We start from the raw sequence: 24,615 nt of genomic DNA on the forward strand, positions 1-24,615 counted from the left end.
ACAAGTATAACCAGTGTGTATTTATACTACAGAATTTGGGAGCACCATAAATTCAAAGAAAGAAATGGAGGGAGAAGGAAAGAGAAAGGGAAGGGGAAGAAGGCAGGGAGGGATGGAGGAAGGAAGCCAGCCATTCCAGAATCCTTCCCTCTCCTTGTGTGTCCCTGACTTTCACTTTAGCATATCTGTTTTGAGACAATGGTCTCACTCTGAGCATACAGCTCACTGTACGTAGACCTGGGCTGGCTCCAACTCACAGAGACCAGCCTGTCTCTGCCTCCCTTCAGCTCTTAGGAGACAGTCCAATCCAAAACTGTGTTCATCTCACTCACCTTAGAAGGATGGGGAAACGGAGGTTCAGAGAGATGGAGTCGCTTGCCTCAGTGTCACGACGCCTCGAGTGGAGTCTGTGTGACAAATGACACTGCACAACCCAAGGTGACGACCCCCCCTCCCCGCCCAAGGGAGAGCCTCCTGGAATGGGTCTAATGTTCCTGTCAGGAGTAACTGACTGCAGTTTTTTTCTTACTCATTGTTTTGGAACATTCTGCCTTTGTTTTTGCTCACCGCCCCCCCCCCCAACATCCAAAGCTTTTTAATAACAGTAAGATCCAGGGTTAACTCTTGTAGCCTCGGCTGGCCCTTCAGCCTCTGGCACGCTTGAATTTCCAGCCCTTGGAGCAGACATAGGGTTTGGTGTGGCTGTGTGAGGTCCCTGGGGCCTTGCCAAAACGCCGGTACACTTCTCGGCCCTTCCAAGGACCAGACAAGAGCACGGTGCCTTGGCCTTTGGGAGACTCCAGGGCCAGTTGATCGAAGGTGAGGATCTTACCCCCCGCCCCCCACCTTGAGGATACGACTTCAGGCCCGGCTGCTCACCCTCAGTGCATACACCTTCAGCTTGGGCACTTCCAGGATCCTTCACATTATCTGTGACCGTCCCCACAACCACAGCAGTTTTGTTTTCTTGGCCAGGAAGCTTCATCTTTTGGATCGTGCGTGACAGGGACAGAGGTGCCCAGTTGGTGCGACTCATGAATAACCTCTTCAGCACAACCTGATTGAAGGTGGAGTTGGTTCTTCTGGCCAGAACTAGCAGCAGCAGGCAGATGTCCTGGATCTTGGTCTCCTTGCGCCGAACCTTTCGGTCCTTGCTGTGACAAATGTCAACACCTGTGATGGCGCCTCCTGCTTTGCTGGGTCCAGAAAGCTGTTTTTACTTTCTTATCAGAACTTTTCAAATGTAACTGTGTTCTAGGAGACGCCCTAACTTGAGACTGCAGCCAGGGGCCATTCAGGTTATGCTCCACTTATTTAAAAACAAAAAAAAACAAAAAACAAGGGTAAGGATTAATCATAGTTTATATTATGACTTACAAATAAAGTGTTTAAGAAAGCTCCAGATAGTGACGAGCTGAGCCAAGGAAAAACTGTCTTGACTCACAGATGTTTGGTATAATGAGAGAACATTGACCTTTGATAAAGAGGGCACATGCGTACTGATACCAATCTAATGACTTAAGAATGATGACTTGGGGCTGGAGAGATGGCTCAGTGGTTAAAAGCACCGTCTGCTCTTCCCAAAGGACCCAGGTTCAATTCCTCAGCCACCACATGGCAGCTCACAGCTGTCTGTAACACCAGTTCCAATGGCAACACCCTCACACTAAAATAAAATTAAATAAATTATTTTTTAAAAAAAAAGAATGATGACTTAAGATTGATGACAACATTATTACTCTGCATCCTATATTTTGAATTGTATGAAAAAAAATGTAACCACAAAAACACTCCCCATTTCCAAAAAAAATTTTTTTTTAAATGTGTATAAAAACCTAGCTTGCTTGCCTGAAAAATACACTCAGATTCAAACACTACCCCTGGTTTGTCTCTGTTTGTCACTCTCCTATCTTTGTCCACCGGTGCTTTGAGAACTCTTGTTCCCAAGGACCTATACCTGACTGAGACAGTCTGTGATACCTCAGGAAAGAATCTATCTAGGGCCGCAGAGAGGACAATGTGTTAGCCACCTTGATTTGCAAATATCGGAGACACTTAAAAGATACTTAAAAGTCATGGGTGGTCCCACCTGCTTGATTTTTCAGACAAATGAATCCAGAAGATAGGAGCAATCAGGCAAAGATTGCACAACGAGACAATGGGAAAGCCAACACCGAAACCTAGCCACTTGCCTCCTGAGTCAAGAGTGAATTGGCAAATTGCATAGTGTCCTCAGTTAAGTTTATGGTAAGCGGGCTCTGACTGCTAAGGGCTGGTCCGTCTCCACCATCAGCACGGTGCTGCCATCTCAGAGGTCAGCATGAGGAGTAAGGGAAATTCGAGAAGTTTCTTCCTCAATGAGGTGAGCCCACAGACTCCAGGGAGGTATTGAGCTTAGCTAAACACCATCCTAACAAGCAGAGACCCCCTACTTGGCCCAAGCCGACAATGCCTCATTGAGGGACCATGTGAGAGTCGGCTCATGTTGGTAAGGTGAGCACTTCAGAAAGTTTTCTGAGCTAGTGTCTAGTGGAGAAACTGAAGGGAGGCTGTCTGGATATTAGAGTTTGGGAGCATTGAAATGGTCCCTTGGGAAACCACATCAGATGTCACAGCTTACAAAGCACTTTGACATGTGGTTTTTTTTCACCAAGTCCTCATGGTAGGCCTAGGAGATAGGAGCTATAGTCCCTCCTCTCTTTCACATCACTGTGATGAGGACCATGGGGACGACAACACTGATGACTTGCGATGGACAAAGCATGAAGAAGACCCCAGCACTGAGTTTGGTCATTTTGTTACTCTCTGGCTCAGCAAATGATTTCAAGGTCAGCACATCCCTACTCCTGAAAACTGAAGTTCCCTCCCACAAGAGAAATGTTCTCTGTAACCAGCTGTGTTAACACTGGAGTCCGGAACCTTGGTGTCTTGCTTATCAGCTCACTGCCCCACCAATCACTCTCAACTCTGTACCCCAATCATCACTCCTGGGTATCTCCTGGCACTCTGCTCTCTAAAAGACTAGAGCAAGATCTGTCCCTCTGCCCAGCAACAATTATCTAATTTAAAGATATCACCCTGTTTGCCCTCAGTATCTTGAGTGCTGAATTTTTACATCCCCAAGGCTATGAATCTTATATGAGCCAACAAGGGACATAGAGTTCTACTAAACTGATAGAAATACAATTTCAATGAACAATAATGACAGAAATACCAACCAATATTTACATCATAATAATGGTGATAACAGCAAATCGTCATAATATGTTTCTTCTTGTGTGCCTGGTGTTCTTTTAAGTAGCTACTCGTAATAACCCATTTAATATCTGGAACACAGCTATGAACTATCCTGTGGGTAAGCTTCCTTGTAGTGATTAACAAGGTAGGACTTATCATGTAGTAATGTTGTAAATTGCTTAATAACTAGCTCTCTCTATAAAGAGTGAAGATTAAAAGAGGATAAAATTAGGTCATAGTCTGTGGTGCTGAGCCTGAGCATAGCTTCCATCCTGACATCTCAGCTGCTTTGCTTATGACCCCATTGGATGGTGACAAGGGAAAGAGAGATATCCACAGAGAGTGTCATACAATCCACTTAATTAGCCAACTCTTTTTTTTTTTTTTTTTTTTTTCTATTTAGACTCTTTGGTGAGCATTCATCTGAGACACATTTTTTTTTTTTTTTACATTTTCCAGTTCAAGCACAGTTGTCCACAGATCTCTCCCCAACACTCGTCCTCACGAGTTATCTAAAAGACTTCCATCCAGGTCACTGACCACACAGCCACACAGCTAACCAACTTGTGACCACAGTGCATTCGTCAATATAGACTTTTACCTGTAAGCCATTTATTCTCCTAAACCAACGGAGCAAACAAACACCCTGCTCACTGTCTTGTCCCCGGGGCCAGTTCCTCTTCACCATTGTCCTCAGGCATGTTCCAAAAAGAGACATGGTGTTCTCGCTATCAACTTTCAAGTAGACAGGCACATGACAGAGAATCATCTGCAGCCAGCGTGAGTTTGCTGCTCTTCAGTCAATCATAGAGAATTCACCGGGGAGACCATACATTCAGGCTGTAGAGGGGAAAGTAGCAGCAGGTCACAGGGACCACTAGCACTCATCCTGGATGCACACTGGCATCTGGTGGTGTGCATCGGCAGAGCTGCCAGCTCTGTGGCCTGAGAAGTCAGATAACCCTGGCTTCACATTGTGAATTCATGTCATGTAGTGACTTTGTGAGTTTTCAAGTTTACCATCAGAAGACTTTACATTGTTTTTAAAGGCTTATTTTTTTTTTTTTAGTTGTGTGTCTATGGGAGGGCAATATGTGTGTTTGTGATGTCTGGTGCTCACAGAGTCTAGAAAAGTACAGCCAGTCTCCTGGAGCTGGAGTTACAAGCAACTGAGAGCCACCCAACATGGGTGCTTCAAACTGAACTCAGAAAGGGCAGTGCAGACTCTTAATGGCTCCAGCCCTGACTTCATATTGTTAAGATGTCAATGCATCCTAAACTAACTAATCAGCAGATGCTGCTGGTTTTCTTCAAAACAGTCAAGGAACTCAGAACTCAGTCTTAGCAATTAACAATAAAGTTGGAGGACTCTTGTTTCACAATTTCAAAAACTTTAGCAGTATGGCCTAGCATAAGGACTAGCATATAATAGATTAGAACTGACAGTCCAGACTTAAAATCTATTGGCTGGGGATAGGGGAAAGGGGAGGCTGGAGAGATGGCTCAGTGCTTAAGAGCACTGGTAGCTCTTTCAGAAGACCCAAGTTCAATTCCCAGCATTCACATGACAGCTCATAATTGTTTTTTATTCTAGCTTAAGAGGAAATGGCACACTCACACAGACATACATGCTGGCAAAACGCCAATGCACATAAAATAAAAATAAATAAATCTAGCAGGCGTGGTGGCATATCTGCTCCAAAAGTAACAAGAGAAAAAATTAATTGAATTTTATCCAAGTGGAAAACTTTTATAATACAAAGAAGGCCATCAAGAAAAGTCAACCAAGGTGATACTACAAGCCTGTAATTGCAGCACCTGGGAAGTAGAGGCAGGAAAATCAGGAGTTCCAACCTCAGCTACAAAGCCAGCCTGGACCCTGTAGTTTGATCATGCTCCAGGGTATGGCCTCATACATACAAATATATTAACAGCAGTTTCTGTGTACTTGATGGGCTATTAAATTAAAAAATTTTTAAAGAGGGCACAAACTTGGAGAGTTAGGGAGATGGAGATGAATCTGTGAGGAGCTAAAAGGAGGAAGTGAGAATGAATATGATCAAAATACATTGCATAAATTTGTCAAATAATTAATAAAAATAAAATATCATAAAAAATAAAAGAAAGCCATAATACAAATGCATATAAAATATTTGCACATTAAATATATGATTAAAGGCTTGTATCTATATCTTTCAAAGTCTTAAAGCTCAGGGATGAAGAGATGGTTCAGTGGTTAAGAGCACTTGCTACTCTCCCAGAGAACCCTGGTTCAGTTCCAAGTACCTACATGGATGCTCACAAGCATCTGTAACTGCAGTTCTAAGGATCAGACCCTCTTCTGACCTCCAGTGGCACTGCACACATGTGGTGCATGGACATACATGCAGGCAAAACATGTACATACTTAATATAAAATAAGTATTAAAAAATAAATCCTGGCGGGGCAGTGGTGACACATGCCTTTAATCCCAGCATTCAGGAGACAGAAGCAGGTGGATCCCTGTGAGTTCGAGGTCAGCCTGGTGTACAAAGCGAGTAACATAGAGAAACCCTTTCTCGAAAAAACAAAATAAATAAATAAATAAATAAAACCTGAAAGCTCAATAATTTAGAGAGATAACCCATTGGTAAGATAGGTAAATGGCAGCCAGGCGTGGTGGTGCACACCTTTAATCCCAGCACTTGGGAGGCAGAGGCAGGCAGAACGCTGTGAGTTCGAGGCCAGCCTGGTCTACAAAACAGGTCCAGGACAGCCAAGGCTACACAGAGAAACCCTGTCTCAAAAAAATTAAAAAAAGGGTAAATGACTTCAATAGACATTTCTCTGAAGGGCCTACATGACTGAGCAACAAGCATGTGAAGGCTATTCCTCCTCAATAGCCATCAGGGACATGAATGCCAAAACCATAGAAAGATACCATTTCACTCTCACAAGGTGTATGCCGGATTCTTCACACACCATACATTGCTGAAACAATGAGCACTCTGGTTTACTTACAGGAGCAGGGGTGACTCACCAAAGCCCCACCCCCACCTCAACCTTTTACCTCTTATATATCCTGCCCCACCCCCAAGATCCTGTACAACTTAGTGAGGAGGGAATGGTGCCTTGAGCCTCAGATAAAGGACTTGACAGCCTCCCCCACCTCCTTCCATAAGGGACTGTCAGCAGCCTCATTATCCCAGACTTACCTAATGACTATATAAAGGTTACAATAGGCTAAGGACACTGTAATGGCTGTGACAGGATAATCACATTATCCTAGACAGCATTGCCCTGATTATTCTATTGCCTTGCCTGTAGCTGAGGCCTTTCCAAATCACCATGCTCGTTTTGCTTCAAGACAGTGATGATCATGTCAAACCTAAAAACTAAATAAATAAATGAATAAATAATACTATACACATCATCCAGATCAGCCTTGAAATGGTATGAAGCATATGGTGATGTAATTCAAACAATTAGAAAGCTAAGGCAGGAGGACTTAGAGTGCAAAGTCGTCCTGATCTATACATCCAGAAACTTCTAGTTTAAAAAAAAAAAAAAAACATTTTTTTTTTTTAATTCCAGGGAAGAAAGTATTATTGGCCTGTGCCTCAGATAAGAAAACGCAAGCTTGAATCCCATGGAAGATGAGAAGGAAGGATTTTAGGAGCCAGAGGTGTCAAGGGCAGCACAAGAGCATGATCCACAAAAATCAGCTAAACAGGGTCATTGAGGCACCCAGAGACCGAAGCAGCAAACGGGGAGCCTGTGTGAATCTGAGCTCGGTCCTCTGCATATGTGTTATGGCTGTGTGGCTTGGTGTTCTGTGGGATGCCTAACAGTGGGAGTGAGGGTGTCTCTGACTCTTTTGCCTGCTTTTGGAAACCCTTTTCCTCCTACTGGGTTGCCTGGCCCAGCCTTGATATGAGGGTTTGTGCCTAGTCTTATTGTAACTTGTTATGCCGTGTCTGGTTCATGTCCCTGGAAGGCCTGCCCTTTTCTCAAGGGAAACAAAGAAGGAGTGTATCTGGGGGAGAGTGGAGATGGGGAAGAGAACTGTAAGGAGAGGAGGGAGTGAAAAGTGTGGTCAGGGTGTGATGTATGAGCAAAGAATAAATAAATAAAAATTTAAAAACTGAAAATAAACAATTTGAGGGTCTCGTTGACAGGCCCTTCGAGCGTATAGAGCCACATTCAGGAATGGTAAAAGTCCTTTTAACTCCCACAAACAGCTTCCCTTCCTTTTCTAATGTAGTACATCCTCTTATCTGTGTCATTGATTTCTGAGAATTTAGTTGTTTGCTGTCAATTATGGTCTGAAATTAGTAAATGGGAAATTCTGGAAATAACCAATTGTCTTAGTTATTATTCTATTGTTCTGCATGACTGAGGCAACTCTTATAAAAGAAAGCATTTAACTGGGGGCTTGCTTACAGGTGAGTTCATTACCATCATGACAGGGAGCATGGCGGCAGGTATGGTGCTGAAGCAGTAACTGGGAGCATTACATCTTGATCTACAGGCAAAGGGCGGGGAGAAAGAGAAAGAGAGAGAGAGAGAGAGAGAGAGAGAGAGAGAGAGAGAGAGAGAGAGAGAGAGAGAAAAGAAGAAGAAGAAGAAGAAGAAGAAGAAGAAGAAGAAGAAGAAGAAGAAGAAGAAGAAGAAGAAGAAAAAGGAAGGAAGGAAGGAAGGAAGAGGAAGAGACTGGGCCTGTCATAGACTTTTGAAACTTCCACGCCCACCCCCAGTGTCACATCTCCTCCAACAAGGACATACATATGGCCTCACCTACCAATCCTTCCCAATCAACTGGAGACTAAGCATGAAAATATATGAGTCTATGGGGACCACTCTCATTCAAACCACCACACCAGTTCATAAATCTTAAATTATGTACTGCTCTGAGCAGTGTGATAAAGTCTTGTGACGTCTGACCCCATTGTATTCCATCCTTCTTGGCATATAAATCATTCTTTTGTTCAATGTGTTCACAGTGTTTAAGCTACTCAACTATTAGTCACTTACTAGCCATCATGGCTACCGAGCTGTTTAAGTCCCTCTTATTTTTAATAGTACCCCCAAAGTATAAGGCTAATAATATTGCAATTTTATCATAGCATATTATAGAGGAATTTTAATTCAGAACATGGCTGCTCTGCAAGAGATCGCATCCAAAGAAAAATCTTCTAGTTCTTTGTGCTCCAGATGGAAAACAGACAAACTTTTAATCCCAAGAGACAGAGGCAAGCAGATCTCTGAGTTCAAGGCCAGCCTGGTACAGAGCACGCTTCAGATAAAGAAAAGCTTAGGTCCAGGTGTGATGGTACACACCTTTAGTCCAAGCACTCAAGAGACAGGTATGCAGATCTCTGAGTTCTAGTCAGTGCCGTTCAGGCAGTTCTGTGGAGAGTGGGTTGAGAGGCAGTGTAGTGGAGTTGAGCTCATAGCAGTTCAGTTGGAGGAATTCAGGGGCAGTTTTTACTGGGAGAGTTTGACAGAGACAGGGTTGAAGGAAGAATGAGCCAGACACAGGTGAAGACAGAATGAGCCAGAGAATGAGACAGAACCAGAAGATTAGAACAGATTGCTAGAGTTAGTTTGAGGTCAAGCAGAGCAATTCAGTGAGAAACTGAGAGAAGCCAGATTGAATCAGTCATCTTGGAGAGGAGTATGAGCCAGAACAGCTGAGTTGAACCATCAGGCCAGAGTTCAGAAAGAACTAGAAAGGGTGAGCTTATCCAGAAGTCAGTCTCAGAGGATGAAAAAATTCTAGGCCTAGAGCAGATTGCACAGAGGTTAGAAGCTTCCAGGCTGAGGCCTAGGTTAGCAGATGGAGGCGTAAGCCTTGGAGACAATTAAATCAGGCAAATAAAAGGTAGTTTTACATATTGTTATAATTGTTCTGTTTTATTGTTGTTATTGTTATTTTCTTACTGTGCCTAATTCTAAATTAAGCTTCATCAATGTTATGTATGTGTAAGAAAAAAAACATATATTATTTTTTTAAGATTTATTTATTATATATACAGTATTCTACCCTCATGTGTGCCTGCCCACCACAAGAAGGCACCAGATCTCATTATAGGTAGCCATGAGCCACCATGTGGTTGCTGGGAATTGAACTTGGGACCTTCGGAAGAGCAGCTGGTGCTCTTAACCTCTGAGCCATCTCCACAGCCCTGAAAAAACACATTTTAAATAGAATGTGGTCCTATCTGTTTTTTAGACATCTAACAGGGATCCTGGGATGTATACTCCAGGGGGGAGGGTAACTGTTTCTATTCTCATTTCTTCCCTCTAATAAATTATAGAAAATTTTATCTTCCAAGAAGCAAAATCAAAACAAAAGAAAAAAGAAAGACTGGGCAGTGGTGGCGCATACCTTTAATCCCAGCACTTGGGAGGCAGAGGCAGGTGGATCTCTGTGAGTTCAAGGCCAGCCTGGTCTACAAAGTGAGTCCAGGACAGTCGGGGCTACACAGAGAAACCCTGTCTCGAAAAACCGGGGGGAGGGGGGAAGGAAAGAAAGAAAACCTAAGTTCAGAAAAATATTGATTCCATATCCCAAGACACACAACTCTTCAGGACAAATCAGGTCTCAAACCCAGCTCTGTCAGTTCTGTTGCTGCCACACTTCCCCCATACCACCTGATGCCAGAATCCCAGCCCTAGGCCCTGGATACCATGTGCCTCTACCTTCCCCGCTTCTGCCCTCCCCCCAGCCCCACGCTACAGGTTGGGTACAGACATTCTATTCACAGCTCTTGCCAGCCAGCCTGTAAACAAAAGCTAGTCTTGGCAGAACAGCTACCTGGCTCCATTCCTTATGGGAAAGAAGTCCATTGCCAGAGAAGCACACTGTGTCTAAGGAAGCCCTGGAGGTCCCAGAGGGGCAGAAAATGTTCTGCTCTGCAAATGGGCCAGGCCTACCTGCCTACCAACCTGGGAGCCTTGGAGGGAGCAGGGCAAAGAGAGCATGACTGTTGTACAGGAGCTCTTGGACAATGCCCAACAGGCAACAGGACAAAGGGTCATTGTGAACAGCAGCAGGAAAGCAGGCATTATATACTGGGGGCCATCAGGAGTGCCGGCTTGTGCTGGAAGTTTGAAAACTGGATGCCCAGCCTAGCCCTCAGCCCTTCCCAGGATGATCACAGGAAGTGTACCGTGGCCCACCTGCTCCTTAGCAACGGGAAGACCGGACTTGGAAAGGGGCTTTTCTAGAAGAGGCAGTCAGGGGAAACTTGGGATGAAGAAGATGAGGGGAAGGTGGAGTCAGTTAACCACTGTCATCTCACCTGACGGGTCAGACCTTAGTACAGGGCTGCCCAGCTTGGCTGAGTCAATAGCGCCAGAGGCGGATTGGTGGGATAAGGGCCAAATATTACCAGAGGGGTGCTGCTTCTTCATAAAGGGAGGATGAGCTGCTGAGAGTCCAGCATGAGTTCCAGGGCCATGGCCAAGAAAAGTGGTAAGTAGGGTCCTCCCCTGGGTCTGGAAGAGACTGAGCAAGGAAGTGTTAGATGCTGAAATAGGCAGGGGTGCTGGATTAGAGAGGGACATGGGTCAACAGGCGAGGCGGAGGTCTGCGGAGGTCTCACCCGAGGACCACAGAAAAGTAAAGAGACTAAGAATTGAGATGGGAATTCGGCTTTCTCAAAGCCTGCGCTGGGCCAGGATGTTGAAAACAAGTTCAAGGATGGGTTGGAGCCATTTGAGAGAAACAACACGGGGGCCAAGAAACAAATGCTGCTAGTTCGGGGGGAAGGTAAGGGCTGGAGACTGGATAAGAAGGCTGAGGCAGATCCGGGGTTTTGGATGGGGTGTCAGATTTAGAGATTCTCTCCCTTGGGTCTGATAATGTCTTTCCTCTTTTCTAATGCGTTGTCCCAATGGAAGGCTGTCATAGCATTGGAAAGGGTATAGTGTGCCTCCTCAGCTAGTAGCCCCTAAAAACCCTCTTCCAAGACCAAACTAAGGGGTTCACCCCAGCCAAAAACTCAGCTTGTGGAAAGATCTCAGGGTGTACAGTCCTTGCCTGGTCCACTTAAGAGCAGATGATACTGCGGGATCCAGGTAAGCCTTCGTTGAGACAAGGCCAGCTGTGAAAAGGAAAATCAAGTCACTCAAGATCTTATATGGTAGTCACTGACTGTCTGAGTGGTGAGTCCTATTCCTGGTATCATGCTAAATACCTGGGAAGCATAGATAATGCTGGAGGTGGGGGGGGGGGGGCACAGGGACCACCTGTTTCTCACATGTCACTCCTCACTCCCTGTGAGAAACCTGAACCTTCCTCCCTCACGCACTCTCACGTTTTCACAAGTATACACACCCTCTCTCCCCCTCTCATTCGCTGTCTCACTCTCTCCCCCACACAGCTTTACTTTCCAGATGTTCTCACAGCACCCACATAGGTCTCCCCATTCTCCCTCGGACTCAGAGGATCACATCTCATCCCCCTCACTCTCAAATCCAGCCCAACTCACGCTTCGCAATCCACCTCAACTTCCCACGCAGATTCAAAAGCACCCAGGCGTCCACACTGCTCCACCCCTTCATCCCTCACACAGAGCCACGAACTATGCAGTCATAGGAGGCAAGCACAAGCTAGGACCACATTCCCATGCACAAACTGGCAGGCATACGCAACCACAGTCCTTTACAACTCTTGGGTGAAGGCACATGCACACTCGCCGTCAGGAGCAGGCACATGAACGGTCACCTATGAGCCTCCCACACCCACGAGTTCCCAGGGTGGAAGCCATGCTCACAGTCACACATCGATCACACAAATAACACTGCAGTTCACGTTAGACCCACACACTGCACAACACAATTGCCGTCATACAGTCATATCTACCACCACACACTTGTCAGACCAGACTCTCATCTGACTGCCCTGCACTGGCTCCCACAGCCAAGCTCACCCTGGATAAATAGGTCCCAGAGCCCTGGGCTCCTTGCTCTCTCTGCCCACAGGAATCCTTATTTGGGGGATCTTGCTGTCCATCTCCAGCTGCCTTGCGGTCTATGAGGACCTTCGCGAGTGTTTCCAGGACCCCGATTATGAGGCCTTCCTTCTCATAGCCCAGAATGGGCTCCATACCTCCCTGCTGCACAAGAATGTGGTGGTGGTAGGAGCTGGGATGGCAGGCCTAGTGGCAGCGAAGACCCTACAGGATGCTGGGCATATGGTAAGAAGGCTTTGAGGAAGCCATGATCATCAGCCTCCGATTTGAGTCCGTGGGTGGGAAAAGAGTGAATAGGCCAACAGCGAACGAGGCACGATTGCATGGAGACAAGCCTCCGAACCCCCTGGCCCCTAATCATTGGCTAACTGCTGTTCGTGGAGACAAGAGTGAGGACCTATGCTGCCACGCAGGGGCCTCGAATCGCTCAGGACCCGATGAGGTTATCCTGCGTCTTCAGGGCCTCCAGGCCAGAGCCTATGGCTATTTGGGGGTGGGAAGTGGGGTGGGAAGAAAAGACAGCACTCCCTAGGAATGATAGCATCTTCTTTGCTCCCCAGGTGACCATCCTGGAAGCCAGTAACAGCATCGGAGGCCGGGTGGCCACACTCAGAGACAAGAAGGAAGGCTGGTACTTTGAGCTAGGACCAATGCGAATCCCAGAAAGCCATAAGTAAGTCCTGTGCAAGACAAGGAGCAAAAGGGATATAGCGGGGAAGGGATGAGGAAACGGTAGGAGGGACCCCGGTGCCATCCAGGCTTTCAGAGTCACTGTGTCATGTGATCCAACCCAAGTAGTCGGGGATGATAGTCATCCCCCACCTCTGAAAGAATACCTGAGATCACAGGAAGCTGAGGGTCACACAAGAAATGGTAGATCCCAGGTTGTACGCCAGCTCATCAAACTATAGTGAAAATATTGGCAGCTTCCTGTTTCTCAGTCACATCAAAAGAAGCTGAAACATTATAACCCGTTTCTATTAACAACATCTGCCACTTGCTCAGCACTTTTTTCTAGACCTTATCTCCACAAATGTTGCTTTTCTTTTTGTTTGTTTGTTTGTTTGCCTTTAAAATGAATTGAACCCACACTTATCCTCTAAACCACCAATAACAAGCACAACTGCTCCAGCCCAGAGTGGGTGTCATTGAATTCAGCCCCACAGTTAGTTAACATTGCACAATGGGATCTCAAATGCTGTCAGGAGCAAGAGACATCCGTCTGAGCGTTTGAGTACCACTAGTTGGGATTTCGTCAAGGACCTTTGTTCTTGACGAAAGAGGCTTCTCACCTTCTACGGCCTTGGGAGTCGGGGAACTAACGCCCACAACGTTAAATGAGTTTACAACTGAACAAGCAATTCGTCTGAGTTCCTAGGCATAGCCTTACACTGATTCTACCTGAAGTAGTTTCTACTGTGGGACCAGAAGGAAGAAGAATGTTATGTGTTGGGGGGCTGGAGAGATGGCTCAGAGGTTAAAGGCACTGACTTCTCCTCCAGAGGTCCTGAGTTCAATTCCCAGCAACCACACGGTGGCTCACAACGGTCTATAATGTGATCTGATGCCCTCCTCTGGCCTGCGGGTGTACATGCAGGCAGAGCACTATATATGTAATAAATAAATCTCTTTTTAAAAGAAAAGAAAAGAAACGGAATTTAAAAAAAAAAAAAAGAATGTTATGTGTGTTTCTGCTCCAGGCTAACCCACACCTATGTCAAGAAACTTGGCCTGAAGCTGAATAAGTTCATCCAGTATAACAACAACACCTGGTACCTACTTAATGGACGACGTCATCGTGCGTGGGAAGTCAAAGCTAACCCAGACATCTTGGGCTACCCCACGAGGCCCACAGAGAAGAACAAAACAGCCGAACACCTCTTCTACCAAGCCATTGCTAAGGTATCTGCTGCCTTTCCCAGCTGGGATCCTGGTGTGTGTGTGTGTTTATAGATGTTTAGGTGAATGTGGGTGCATGTGCACATTTTTGTAGAAACTAGTAGTCAGCATTAGATGTCTTCCTTGACTGCTTTCTACCTTATTTTATTTTATTTTATTTTTGGCAGAGTTTCTCACTGGACCTGCAGCTTGCTAATTCTGCTAAACAGGCTAGCTAACAAGCCTCAGAGCACCTAGTGTTTCTGTCTTCCCAGTGACACCACATCCCACTTGTTTTGTTTTGAGACAGGGTTTCTTTGTGTAGCCTTGGCTGTCCTGGATCTCACTTTGTAGGACCAGGCTGGTCTAAAACTCAAAGAGATCTGCCTGCCTCTGCCTCCTGGGTGCTGGGATTAAAGGCACGTGCCACCATTGCCCAGCTCACACCTTGCTTTTTACTATGTGCGTTGACGTTTTGTCTACATTTATGTCTGGGTGAGGGTGTCAGATCTCCTGGAACTGGAGTTACAGACAGTTGTGAGCTGCCATATGGGTACTGGGAATTGAACCCAGGTCCTCTGGAAGGGCAGCCAGTGCTCATAGCCACAGAGCCATTTGTCCATCCCCAACACATGCTATTTTTATATGGATGCTGGGAGTAGAACTCAAGTCCTCAATCTTGTACAGCAAGTATTCTATCAGCTGATTATTCACCTTAAATTTTTGTCTTGGACCCATCTTTCATTTCAAATCCGGTGTGGTGGTTCATGCTTTTAGTCCCAGTACTTGGGGAGGTAGAGGCAGAAGGATCTAGAATTGAAGGGCAGCCTGCCTCAGCTCTATGGTGAGTTGGAAGCCAACCTAGGCTACGTGAGACCCTGTCTCAACAAAAGCACACGTTTCCTTCAATGAAAGGGACATACTCAGGGAAGAAGGTGCCCCCAGGAGTTCTGGGAACTTCCCTTTGTCCGCCTTTCCCAGCCTCTCCAAGAGACAGCCAGAGAAACCAACTCTAATCTAAAGGCCTGTGAGGCACGTTTCCTGCAGGGCCATCTTGATGATGTTTCTGCTCCCCTTCCACAGAGCACACAACGCATGAAGACATTCAACTGCAGCCAGCTGATGTCCCTTTATGAGTCTTACTCCACCAAGGTAAGTGAAACATGAGGCCCCAGGATGCAAGGCCCTGGGACAGTGTCCCAACCACAGGACGTTCTCTTCCTACTGCCAAAGCCATTGCCTCCCTCAAGCCCAAATCTACTCTTGCTGGGCCTAAGCCCGTACTAAAGCCTTCCTATGTACCAGACCCTGTGACCCAGACTTGCATCTATGGTGCTCCCCCTCCCGACAGGCTTTCCTGGTGAAAGAAGAAATGCTAAGCAAAGGAGCCGTCCAGATGATTGAAGATGTGATGAGTGAGATTTCTGGATACTATGATTCTTTCCTGGAGTCCCTGAGGAGTGCTAGCATCTTCTCCAAAACCGAAGAGTAAGGCTGACCCAGTGCTAGGAAGAACCAAGTCGCCAGCACTGGTTTATTGGGTATTTGCTATGTAGGGGCCCCTCAAGTGACAATCCCTGCCTGACTTGGGGCTGTGTATTCACGAAGGTGATGATTATGAAGTGTCCCAAACAAGAGTGCAGGAGACAGGTTCTTCCCTTTTCAGGTCAGAAGAGCGGCCGGCGCTAGGACACAGAGATCTGGTAGTGTCCCCCACTCATCTTTCCCTCTCCACCACTGCAGATTTTCAGAAATCACCGGTGGCTTTGACCAACTCCCCAATGGCCTCGGCGCCAGCCTGAAGCCTGGCACCATCCGCCTGAAGTCCAGAGTAGAAACAGTGGTGAGAGACGGGCCTAAGGTTGAGGTTTTGTACAGGACGAATGGGCCTGTCTCTGCGCTGCACAGAGTCACTGCTGACTACGCCATCATCTCAGCCTCGGCCAAGGCCACACGCCTCATCACCTTCCAGCCACCCTTGTCCCCAGACAAAATGCATGCCCTGCGCTCCGTGCATTACAGTAGTGCCACCAAGGTGGCTTTTGTGTGCAAAAAACCCTTCTGGGAACAGGAAGGTATACGGGGAGGTGTCTCCATCACAGACCGGCCCTCCCGCTACATCTACTATCCCAGCCACAGCTTGCCAGGTGGCAAGGGTGTCCTGCTGGCCTCTTTATACTGTGGGTGATGATTCCATCTTCTTTACCTCCCTGAACCGCGACCAGGTGGTGTCTATTGTCCTGGATGACCTGGCCACAGTGCACCACATATCCAAGGATGAGCTAAGAGACATGTGCCCAAAATCAGTGGTCAAGCACTGGTCTCAGAACTCCCTCACCGTTGGTGCCTTTTCTGAGTTCAAATCCTATCAATTTGAGGACTATTCAAAGCAGCTTTTCCAGCCAGAGGACCGCATCCACTTCGCGGGTGAGCACACTCACATGCCCCATGCCTGGGTGGACACTGCCATCAAGTCTGGCATCCAGGCTGCCAGAAATATTCAGGCTGCGGTGGACAAGGAGACCACTCAGGAACACATGGCTCTGTAGATACCAACAATCAGGATGGTTAGGTTTTTCCCCACAAGAACAATCTGTGGGAGACTCTGACAGAGTAGGCCAGAAGTTCAAAGGAGGTAGACACCCAAAAGAGAGGTCACTACTGGTCCCTTGGTCTCCAAGCAGGAATCCAGCTGGGAAGACATCACTCCCTTTCCTGTCTCACTCCCTGCCTAGCTCTAACAGCAGAGATGGGGTATAAGGAGGCAGGGGTAGGAGTCAAGGCTGGAGAATCCTAGAATCAACCTTCAGCTTGAAGGAAATTGTCTCCTGCTGCAAAACAATAATAAGCTGATGATGATGATGATGGTGGTGGTGGTGGTGGTGGTGGTGATGATGATGATGATGATGATGATGATGATGATAATGATAATAATAATAATAATAATAATAATAATAATAATAATAATAATAGAGAGAGAGAAGCTACAATATCTGACTTGTGTCACTTACAACTAGATGCCCCTGCCCCCCACGATGCATTAGTGGCTGTGTCACTTACAACTAGACTCCCCTGCCCCCCACGATGCATTAGTGGCATCTCAGCCACCCTGACAGATGCTCCCCTTCACCAGCTAGACCCCGTACCTCTAGCTGCACAGCCCACCCACAGCCCTGACTACACACAGCCCTGAGAGGACACCGTGCTCATTTTACAAATCCTTCTCCATTAGTCCCCTCACGGAAACCCAACTGTCTTTACAGAACCAACCTAAGTGATTCCTCCTCAAAGCCTCCCTTAGCCCCTCCCCACTCCCCTCACTCTGGTGGACTGAAGACCTTACTGAGATCATGTTGCCAACGGGACCAGGAGACCACCAAAGGGCTGAGATCACATATTTCATTCTGGGGTGTGTGTGTGTGTGTGTGTGTGTGTGTGTGTGTGTGCGCGCGCGCGCACGCGCGCGCCCTCTTCCCTTCAGCCTGCCAATACTTACTAAAACACACCACATGCCTGGCACCATATGGCACCCGGCTGAGAGGCAGAAACACAGAGAGTATGCAACAGTGAAAAGTCAACTCTCCTCCGCCTGTCTCCCCATGTGTTCAAGGTCCAGTTCTCAAATCAGACTCAATTTTCATTCCAAATTCTCAGAAACCAAGAGTTATTCCTGAGTAGTGAGGGGATCGACTAAGTAAAAAAGGAAAGGTAAACTGAGTCACAAGCCCTCCTTGCCTGACAGACTCTGGAGCCCCAGGAAGCAAAGCATGGCGAAGCACGGCTTGGAATTTTGTGGAAGACTGGCAGACAATGTGGAAGAGAGAAAGAGGGAAAGAAAATTCACATTTTATACTGCCACATGGCCCATTGTTAAATCGAGACAGCTCATCTCTGATACCCATTTGCCGCTGACAGGACATTTTTAGTTCCAAGTTAACAGAAACCAAACTGGGGCTTTCAGCTGGGCGGCCGGGGAGGGGGGGGCAGCGGGAGAGGGGTGGCTGAGGGGGGGGAGGGGCGGTGTTGTTGTTTCATGCCCAGAAGTCCAGAATGAAGCTGATCTTATCAGAATGACCGCAGGCTCCAGGCTGAAAAACTAGTACTAAGGGTTCTCAGACAGGATGACCAAAGACCTAGAGAGGCTCCACCAGCTCTAGGGCTACCTTCTGGGTGGCTGAATCTGCTGCCCTGTTTCCTTAGGCCCCCAGGGATTCCCCCTTTTTGACACCCTTTGCAATGGACAACTGATACCTCTTTTGGCAGCCATGGGGTCTCTAGAAGTACCAGAATTTCTTCTTTGTTTTTAATTTCCTTTCTGGATAAGGTGAGGAGTGCCCTTTCCCATATGGGCACTATGGACATGGGTGTACCCAGTTGCCCTTCCCCCAGTGAAATGCCTGGGTTTATGCCAAGATCTCAGCCTTTTGTGGTGCCTGATATTCCTTGGCTGAGAGAATGGGCACCCATACTGTCCTTTCCAAGGTGACAACTGCAAACCCAGCATGCCAGATTCCATCATGAACAGAACTGCTCCTATCAGTGTGCTCCCATCAGTGTGCTCCCATCAGTGTGCTCCCATCAGTGTGCTCTCATCAATGTGCTCCCATCAATGTGCTCCCATCAGTGTGCTCCCATCAGTGTGCCCCAATCAGTGTGCTCCCATCAGTGTGCAGTACCTCTTTGGCTTTTTGCAGCAAGACATTGGTTAGGACAGGTCTGGCAGATTGGACCACATCAGTCACTTCTATGCAATAGCGGAGGAGCACTCCTGGGTTATCATCTGGTTGTAGGCTGGCTGGTTGATGGCTGAAATTTTAAAGAACTGGCTACGAGGCTGTCTATGAAAAGTGCTTGGTAATGCATTATTCAAGCATTGGACATCCGCCTCTCCAAGGTCCTCCTCAAGAGGTCCTCCACAGAGTGTAGGATGGTTAGAAGTTCCTAACCCAAAGTCAGTCTGTCAGCTTCTTTTACTAGCATAGCTGTAGCAGCAACTGGCAGAAACAGAGTTGAGCCTTTTGCATAGGTAGGCCACTGGCCTCTTTCACCGTCCCAGTGCCTGGACAAGGACCCCCTTTGCAACCACCTAGATAGGACAGGGTGGCCCTCTTACCCCCTCATTCCTCCATGTTTCTGACTTCCCCTCTGGGGTTCCTTTTATTGGTCTCCCTGAGTGCTGCCATTACTGCTCAGGTCACTCTTTTTTCCTCTACTGAGTCAGTAATTATAAGGCTCCTGAGCAATCTCTAGTAATTAGGACCCATTCTACCCCAGCTCCTTCTAACTTCTAAAGTTTCTTTCTAATATCTGAGTCTGACTGGATAACAAAAGCCATAGTAGTGGCTTATTGGGTTTTGTTTTTGTTTGTTTGTTTATTTGTTTGTTTGGTTGGTTGGTTGGTTGGTTGGTTTTGGTGTGCTGGGGTCTACAGGGGAGAAGACTGGGTAAGCCTCATAGAAGTGCTCTGGGAACCTGCCAGGTGATTCTTGGAACTCCTGTGTTACCTCACTCACCTTAGACAAATTGGTGGGTTTTCTAGCAGCTGTCTTCAGTCTTCCTAAAATGGTCTAGTGAAAATTGGTCCAGAGCCTCCTTGCCTTGGTCAGTATTTGGGGTCCTAGTCAGGTTGGACAGAGGAGTATACCCACTCTATCTGGGCTGCACTGTCAGGCAGGGATCCCCTGCCTGACCCCAGGGCAGCTTTTCTACTCTCAACTGGATTCTGTTGCACTCCTTGGCCACGAAGAGATGACCAAGAACTGTTGGCAGTCCTCCCAGTTTGACTGGTGGCTCCAAAGGGCTGCCTGGAGATGACTAAAAAGAGCCTGGGGGTTTTTGGAGAATGGAGGGTTCTGAGTTTTCAACTGTACAGCCGACTTGTTGAGGAGATAGACCATGAAAGGGAGTCGTGGGCCCTGGGGTGTTTTTGTTCCCTTTCCGGCAGGTGTTGGGACCTCAGTGCTGAGTTCTAAGGTCAGAATGATGCCTCCAACATGGCATCAGTTTGCTAATATCTGGGGACCTGACACAAGCAGCTCCAGTGGCCACCAGAGATAAGGAAAGGAACAATTTTAAGGATTGTGGGTGCATGAAAGCACCAGACTGCCTCTCCCCTGGATCCCGGGGTCAAGCTCAGGAAATCAGCTGAGCTACTCCTTGGTCATTGTATCTCCTCACAGCAGTGCAACATTAATTAAGCCAGTCCCCATGGAACCAGCCAACAACATCCTTTACCTTTAGAGTGACAAAAACAACAAAAGGAAAAAAGATTCACTTTGGTTCAGAGTTTCAAAGGATTCACTCCATGTTCACTTGGTTCTGCTGTCTTTGTGCCATTACGAGGAAGACCTTGTGGTGTGGTGAAGACCATGTGGTGGAACAGGCTGCTCACCTCATGCCACCGAGAGCATGAGATGAAGGGCCCACAGACAAGATACATCATTTACAAGCGTGCTCCCATGACACACCTCCTCTGTCTAGATCCCACCACCCAATAAGCCGTTCGACTCTAAAATCAGCAACGGATTAACCATTTGTGCAGGTGGAGCCCTTATGATCTCTCAATTGGGCCAGCATCTTGGGACAAGCCTTCAACACTTGAGTTTTCTTAGAGGTCTCTCCATGCACAAACTATCGCAAGAAGTGGGGGAACAGCATCCATAAATCCACAGAAAATGGGTATTGAACCTGAGAATGAGGTGGCTCTCAAGGTAAGGTCCAAAAGGATGAGTACCAGCTACTTTTGGCCCATTAGTCATGTAAATCCTCTGAGTTTACACATCGTCCGAATAACAAGGAAAACATAGTCTATCATGTTCGAGTGAGTTTGAGATCCTGCAAAAACTCATCCAGAGACGATGTCATATAGCATGGATAGGTCCTTGACCCAATAGGGACGAATTTGAAGTCACGGCTGTTTGACTCAGAAGTCTAGCCCATTCCACAGCATAATGCTGCTTCTAGTTTGAGGCAAAAAAAAAAAAAAAAAAAATAGCCTAAGAAAAAAGAATAAATTCCAGATTTGAGAACAAATTCTTTATAATATCCCAGTTTTTATGAGGTAGGGTCTCACTATATATTCCTGACTGAAATGGAACTCACAAAGATCCACCTGTCTACGCCTCCCAAGTGCTGGGGTTAAAAAGGTGTGCACCACCATGCCTGGCAAATCTTCCAGAAAAATGTAAAGTTAATTTGATACACAGAAAAGATGAAAAACAAAATTAAACCAACTCTCCCACAGTGCTTCTAGGCCCTGGCTCCTAGATTTAATCCCAGAGTCTGGTTCCTATTTTAGCAAAAATTCTTAGGGAACTGAGCACAGAAAGCCCATCCAGGTTCTGAGAAATGGTACTCAAAACAATTAGCCCTACCTCCAGGAATCACATGAACGAGGAAGACTCTGGGAGCCTCCATAACAAGTTAATGATTAGATCAGTTAAAAAAAAAAAAAAAAAAGTCAAGAGAAACACTGTGTATCCAGGCAGGCACCATGATGCAAATGAGGAACTGTGAGAGGAAGGAAATTCACAGTTCTGGAACACAGCAAAGCCTGCTGTCCAAATTCAGCCTGCTTCCTTAGTACCTCCGCCAGCTCTCAGAATTCTCTAATTAGGTGAAGCAGCAAGTTAAACCTTTCTCCATCTTTATCAGCTCAGTCCCCTCTAAGTCTCCAGGATACAAATGGGTCACTAGATCTAATAAAAAGATGTAAAAATATCTACAGCAAGGACACTTGCCAACAGCACAAAATCTTCCAGTTATTCCCCTCCATCCACTGCATCTGTATGAGTGACCCACACACATCTCTCTCAGGAGGGCTCCAGCCTTGTTCTTCCTTTGGATAATGAAGAAAACTGAGGCACAGAGAAAACTTAGTAGTTCTTCCTGTCTTAGCATTCTATCACTGTGGAGAGACACCATGACCAAGGCAACTCTATTAGAAGACAGCATTTAACTGGGGCTTTACTTACAGTTTCAGAAGTTAAGTGCATTGAATTCATGGTGGCACACGTGGCACTGGAGCAGAAACTGAGAGCTACATCACGATCTGTTGGCAGAGGGCGGGGGGGATTGGGCCTAACATTGGCTTTGGCACCTCAAAGCCCATCCCCAGTGACACACTTCCTCAGAGAGAGAGAACATATGATACTAAAAATAATAACAACAAACAAGCTGGGCATGGTGGCACATGCCCTTAATCCCAGCACTTAGGAGGCAGAGGAAGGTGGGTCTCTGAGTTTGAGGCCAACCTGGTCTACAGAGCAAGTTCCAGGACAGCCAGGGCTACACAGAGAAGCCTTGTCTCAAAAACAAACAAACAAACAAACAAACACAAAAAGCAAAAGGCACTGCCCCTAGAGGCTTTGAAGTTGCGGCTTCTGTGTCACATGTGTGTCAGTAGGCGACAGAGAGGAGGGAGGCTGTGTCTCAGCTCAGTGTTATGACCTGTGAACACCTGAATGGTTAGTAGCCTAGCACTCCCTGAAAAAAAGTGAGCCTGAGATGACCATCAGCCCAGTGCCAAGGGGCCCAGACAGGGAGCTAGCCTGAAATGACAACCAGACCATGTTGGGGTCTTGGCTTTTGCTGCCACTGGGGGCCAGATTTGGTTCTGTGGCCCTGTAGCAGCAGGAGTTTGTTATCCCCAAAGGCCTGGCAGATGTCCATGGTCTGGGCTGCCATCTGAGTGTCTGAAGGCTGTGCCAGCCTGGAAATCATGGGAAAGCTGGCTCTGCGGGGTGCGAAAGCAAGAGACTCTGTCCCTAGCCAGCTACAGTCCTCTGAGGAGTAGACCCCACACATTGCCCTGGAAGTACAGTAGAACTGGCCCTAGTTGCAGGAGTTTCTGGTGAGCACACCCTGAGGGCATATGAGTGTGTGAGATCTGTCCCTGCTGCTCATCTTCCGTGGAGTGGCATGGACCGAGGGAGAGATACCTCCTTCTCCCTTCACCACCTGTGGCAGGTAGGAGACCTGGCCCTGGGGTCATGAGAACAGGAGAGCTGTCCCTGCCCCTCACCTGCTGCAACATTCAGGAGAACACGCCCTGCACCTCCCTTGGGCAGCATAGTAGAGCTGGCCCAAGGCCATGAGTTCAGGGGAGCTGTCAATGTCTCTTGTCTGCTATGCGGTAGAGTCTTCAAGGGAGAGATCCCCTCCCCTCCCTCTTGCCCTCACCATCTATGCCAGGAGAGAGAGAGAGAGAGAGAGAGAGAGAGAGAGAGAGAGAGAGAGAGAGAGAGAGATGGCCCTGCTGGGTTCATGAGAGCAAGAGAGCTATCCCTGTCCCTCACTTGCTGCAGCACTTGGAAGAGCAGGCCCTGAACCTTGCCTCGGAAGCACAGAGAGCTGACCCTGGTGACAGGGCCATAGTCGAGCCTGCATGGGAGAGCTGGCCCCACAACTTGCCTGCCACAATTTGTCTTCACGACTTGTGTGTAGGCAGAGATGGGGGAGAGACGCCCTCCTCCATCATCTTCCCTTGCCACCTATGGCAAGCAGGAGAGCTGGCCCTGGGGGCATGAATGCAGGAGAACTGGTCCTGTACCTCATCTGTTGCAACATTTGGGAAAGAGAGACTTGCACCTCACCTGGGCAGCACACTAGAGCTGTGCCTGGAGGTGGGGAGTGTGGGTGAGCTGGCCAGAGGCCATAAGCGGGGGAGAGCCAGCCCTGACTCTTCTCTGCTGCACAGTGGTGAGGACAAGGGAGAAATGCCTCCCCTCCTTTATCCATCATCATCTTTGGCAGGCAGGAGAGCTGCCCCAAAGGTCATGAGAGTGCCGAGAACTGGCCTGCTGCAGCACTTAAGAGAGAGTGTCCTGCACCTCACCTGGGCAGCACAGTAGAGCTGATGTCCCTGATGATGTGGGCTCAGATGAGCCAGCCCTGGAGGCGTGAGAGTGGGAGAGTTGTCTCTGCCCCTTGCTGGCTGTAGCATTGGATGATCCAGCCACCCAGGACAAGACAGGAGATCACCCCAGGGACAATGGGTGTGGGAGAGCTGGCAGGCTGACCAACTCAGTTACCTCTCAAGCCCGAATCCAGGTCTTTGAATTGGCCCGCTCCAACATTTACCCCATTGGTAAACTGCTGGAGTATATATGAAGGGGCTGGTCCTACAGATCTAAAACTCCAGCATCCTGATGACACAGGCAACAACAGGATGTCTGAGAGGAGTCCCGATGAGGTTCCAGCATTGATAGAGTAGCAGAAGCCAGAGGCCTCACACCAGCCCAACAAGTCACTGCCATGAACATTTGCAAGCAAAGAAGTGTGGACAAAAGGGTATACTGTGGGACACACCACAGCTTCCACAATGAGATTTTTTTTTCCTCTCTCTCTCTGTTGGAGAGAGGGTGCAAGAGTGGAGGGTACATACAGGGGAAGAGGAGATGAGAGAGATTGAAATGCATGATGTGAAATTTACAAAGAACCAATTAGATAGATAGATGATAAATAGATTAAAACCATGTGCTACCATAAAAAAGAAAAATAATAATAATAATAAAAGTGGCATCAAGATTGGACAAAAAT

At 47.3% G+C, this 24,615-nt stretch overlaps 1 protein-coding gene, 1 non-coding gene and 1 pseudogene across 2 annotated transcripts; 2 read left to right on the top strand and 1 right to left on the bottom strand.

The window, feature by feature from the left end:
- Positions 1-617: 617 nt before the first annotated feature.
- Positions 618-3,938, bottom strand: LOC127211955 (60S ribosomal protein L18-like; annotated as a pseudogene).
- A 3,753-nt stretch (positions 3,939-7,691) lies between these two features.
- On the top strand, positions 7,692-16,920 carry LOC127211956 (L-amino-acid oxidase-like). Its single transcript, XM_051172043.1, is given in 8 exon segments — positions 7,692-7,701; positions 12,209-12,423; positions 12,759-12,871; positions 13,899-14,100; positions 15,160-15,228; positions 15,428-15,564; positions 15,820-16,249; positions 16,251-16,920. Coding segments are annotated over 8 exon segments (1,551 nt in total). The 3' UTR covers positions 16,626-16,920.
- A 5,506-nt stretch (positions 16,921-22,426) lies between these two features.
- On the top strand, positions 22,427-22,558 carry LOC127212099 (small nucleolar RNA SNORA17). The gene has a single exon (XR_007833484.1). It is a non-coding gene; the product is annotated as a small nucleolar RNA SNORA17 (small nucleolar RNA).
- The last annotated feature ends 2,057 nt before the right edge of the window (positions 22,559-24,615 follow it).

This window comes from Acomys russatus, chromosome 29 (genome assembly GCF_903995435.1).
Source record: "Acomys russatus chromosome 29, mAcoRus1.1, whole genome shotgun sequence".
Taxonomy (NCBI): Eukaryota; Metazoa; Chordata; class Mammalia; order Rodentia; family Muridae; genus Acomys; species Acomys russatus.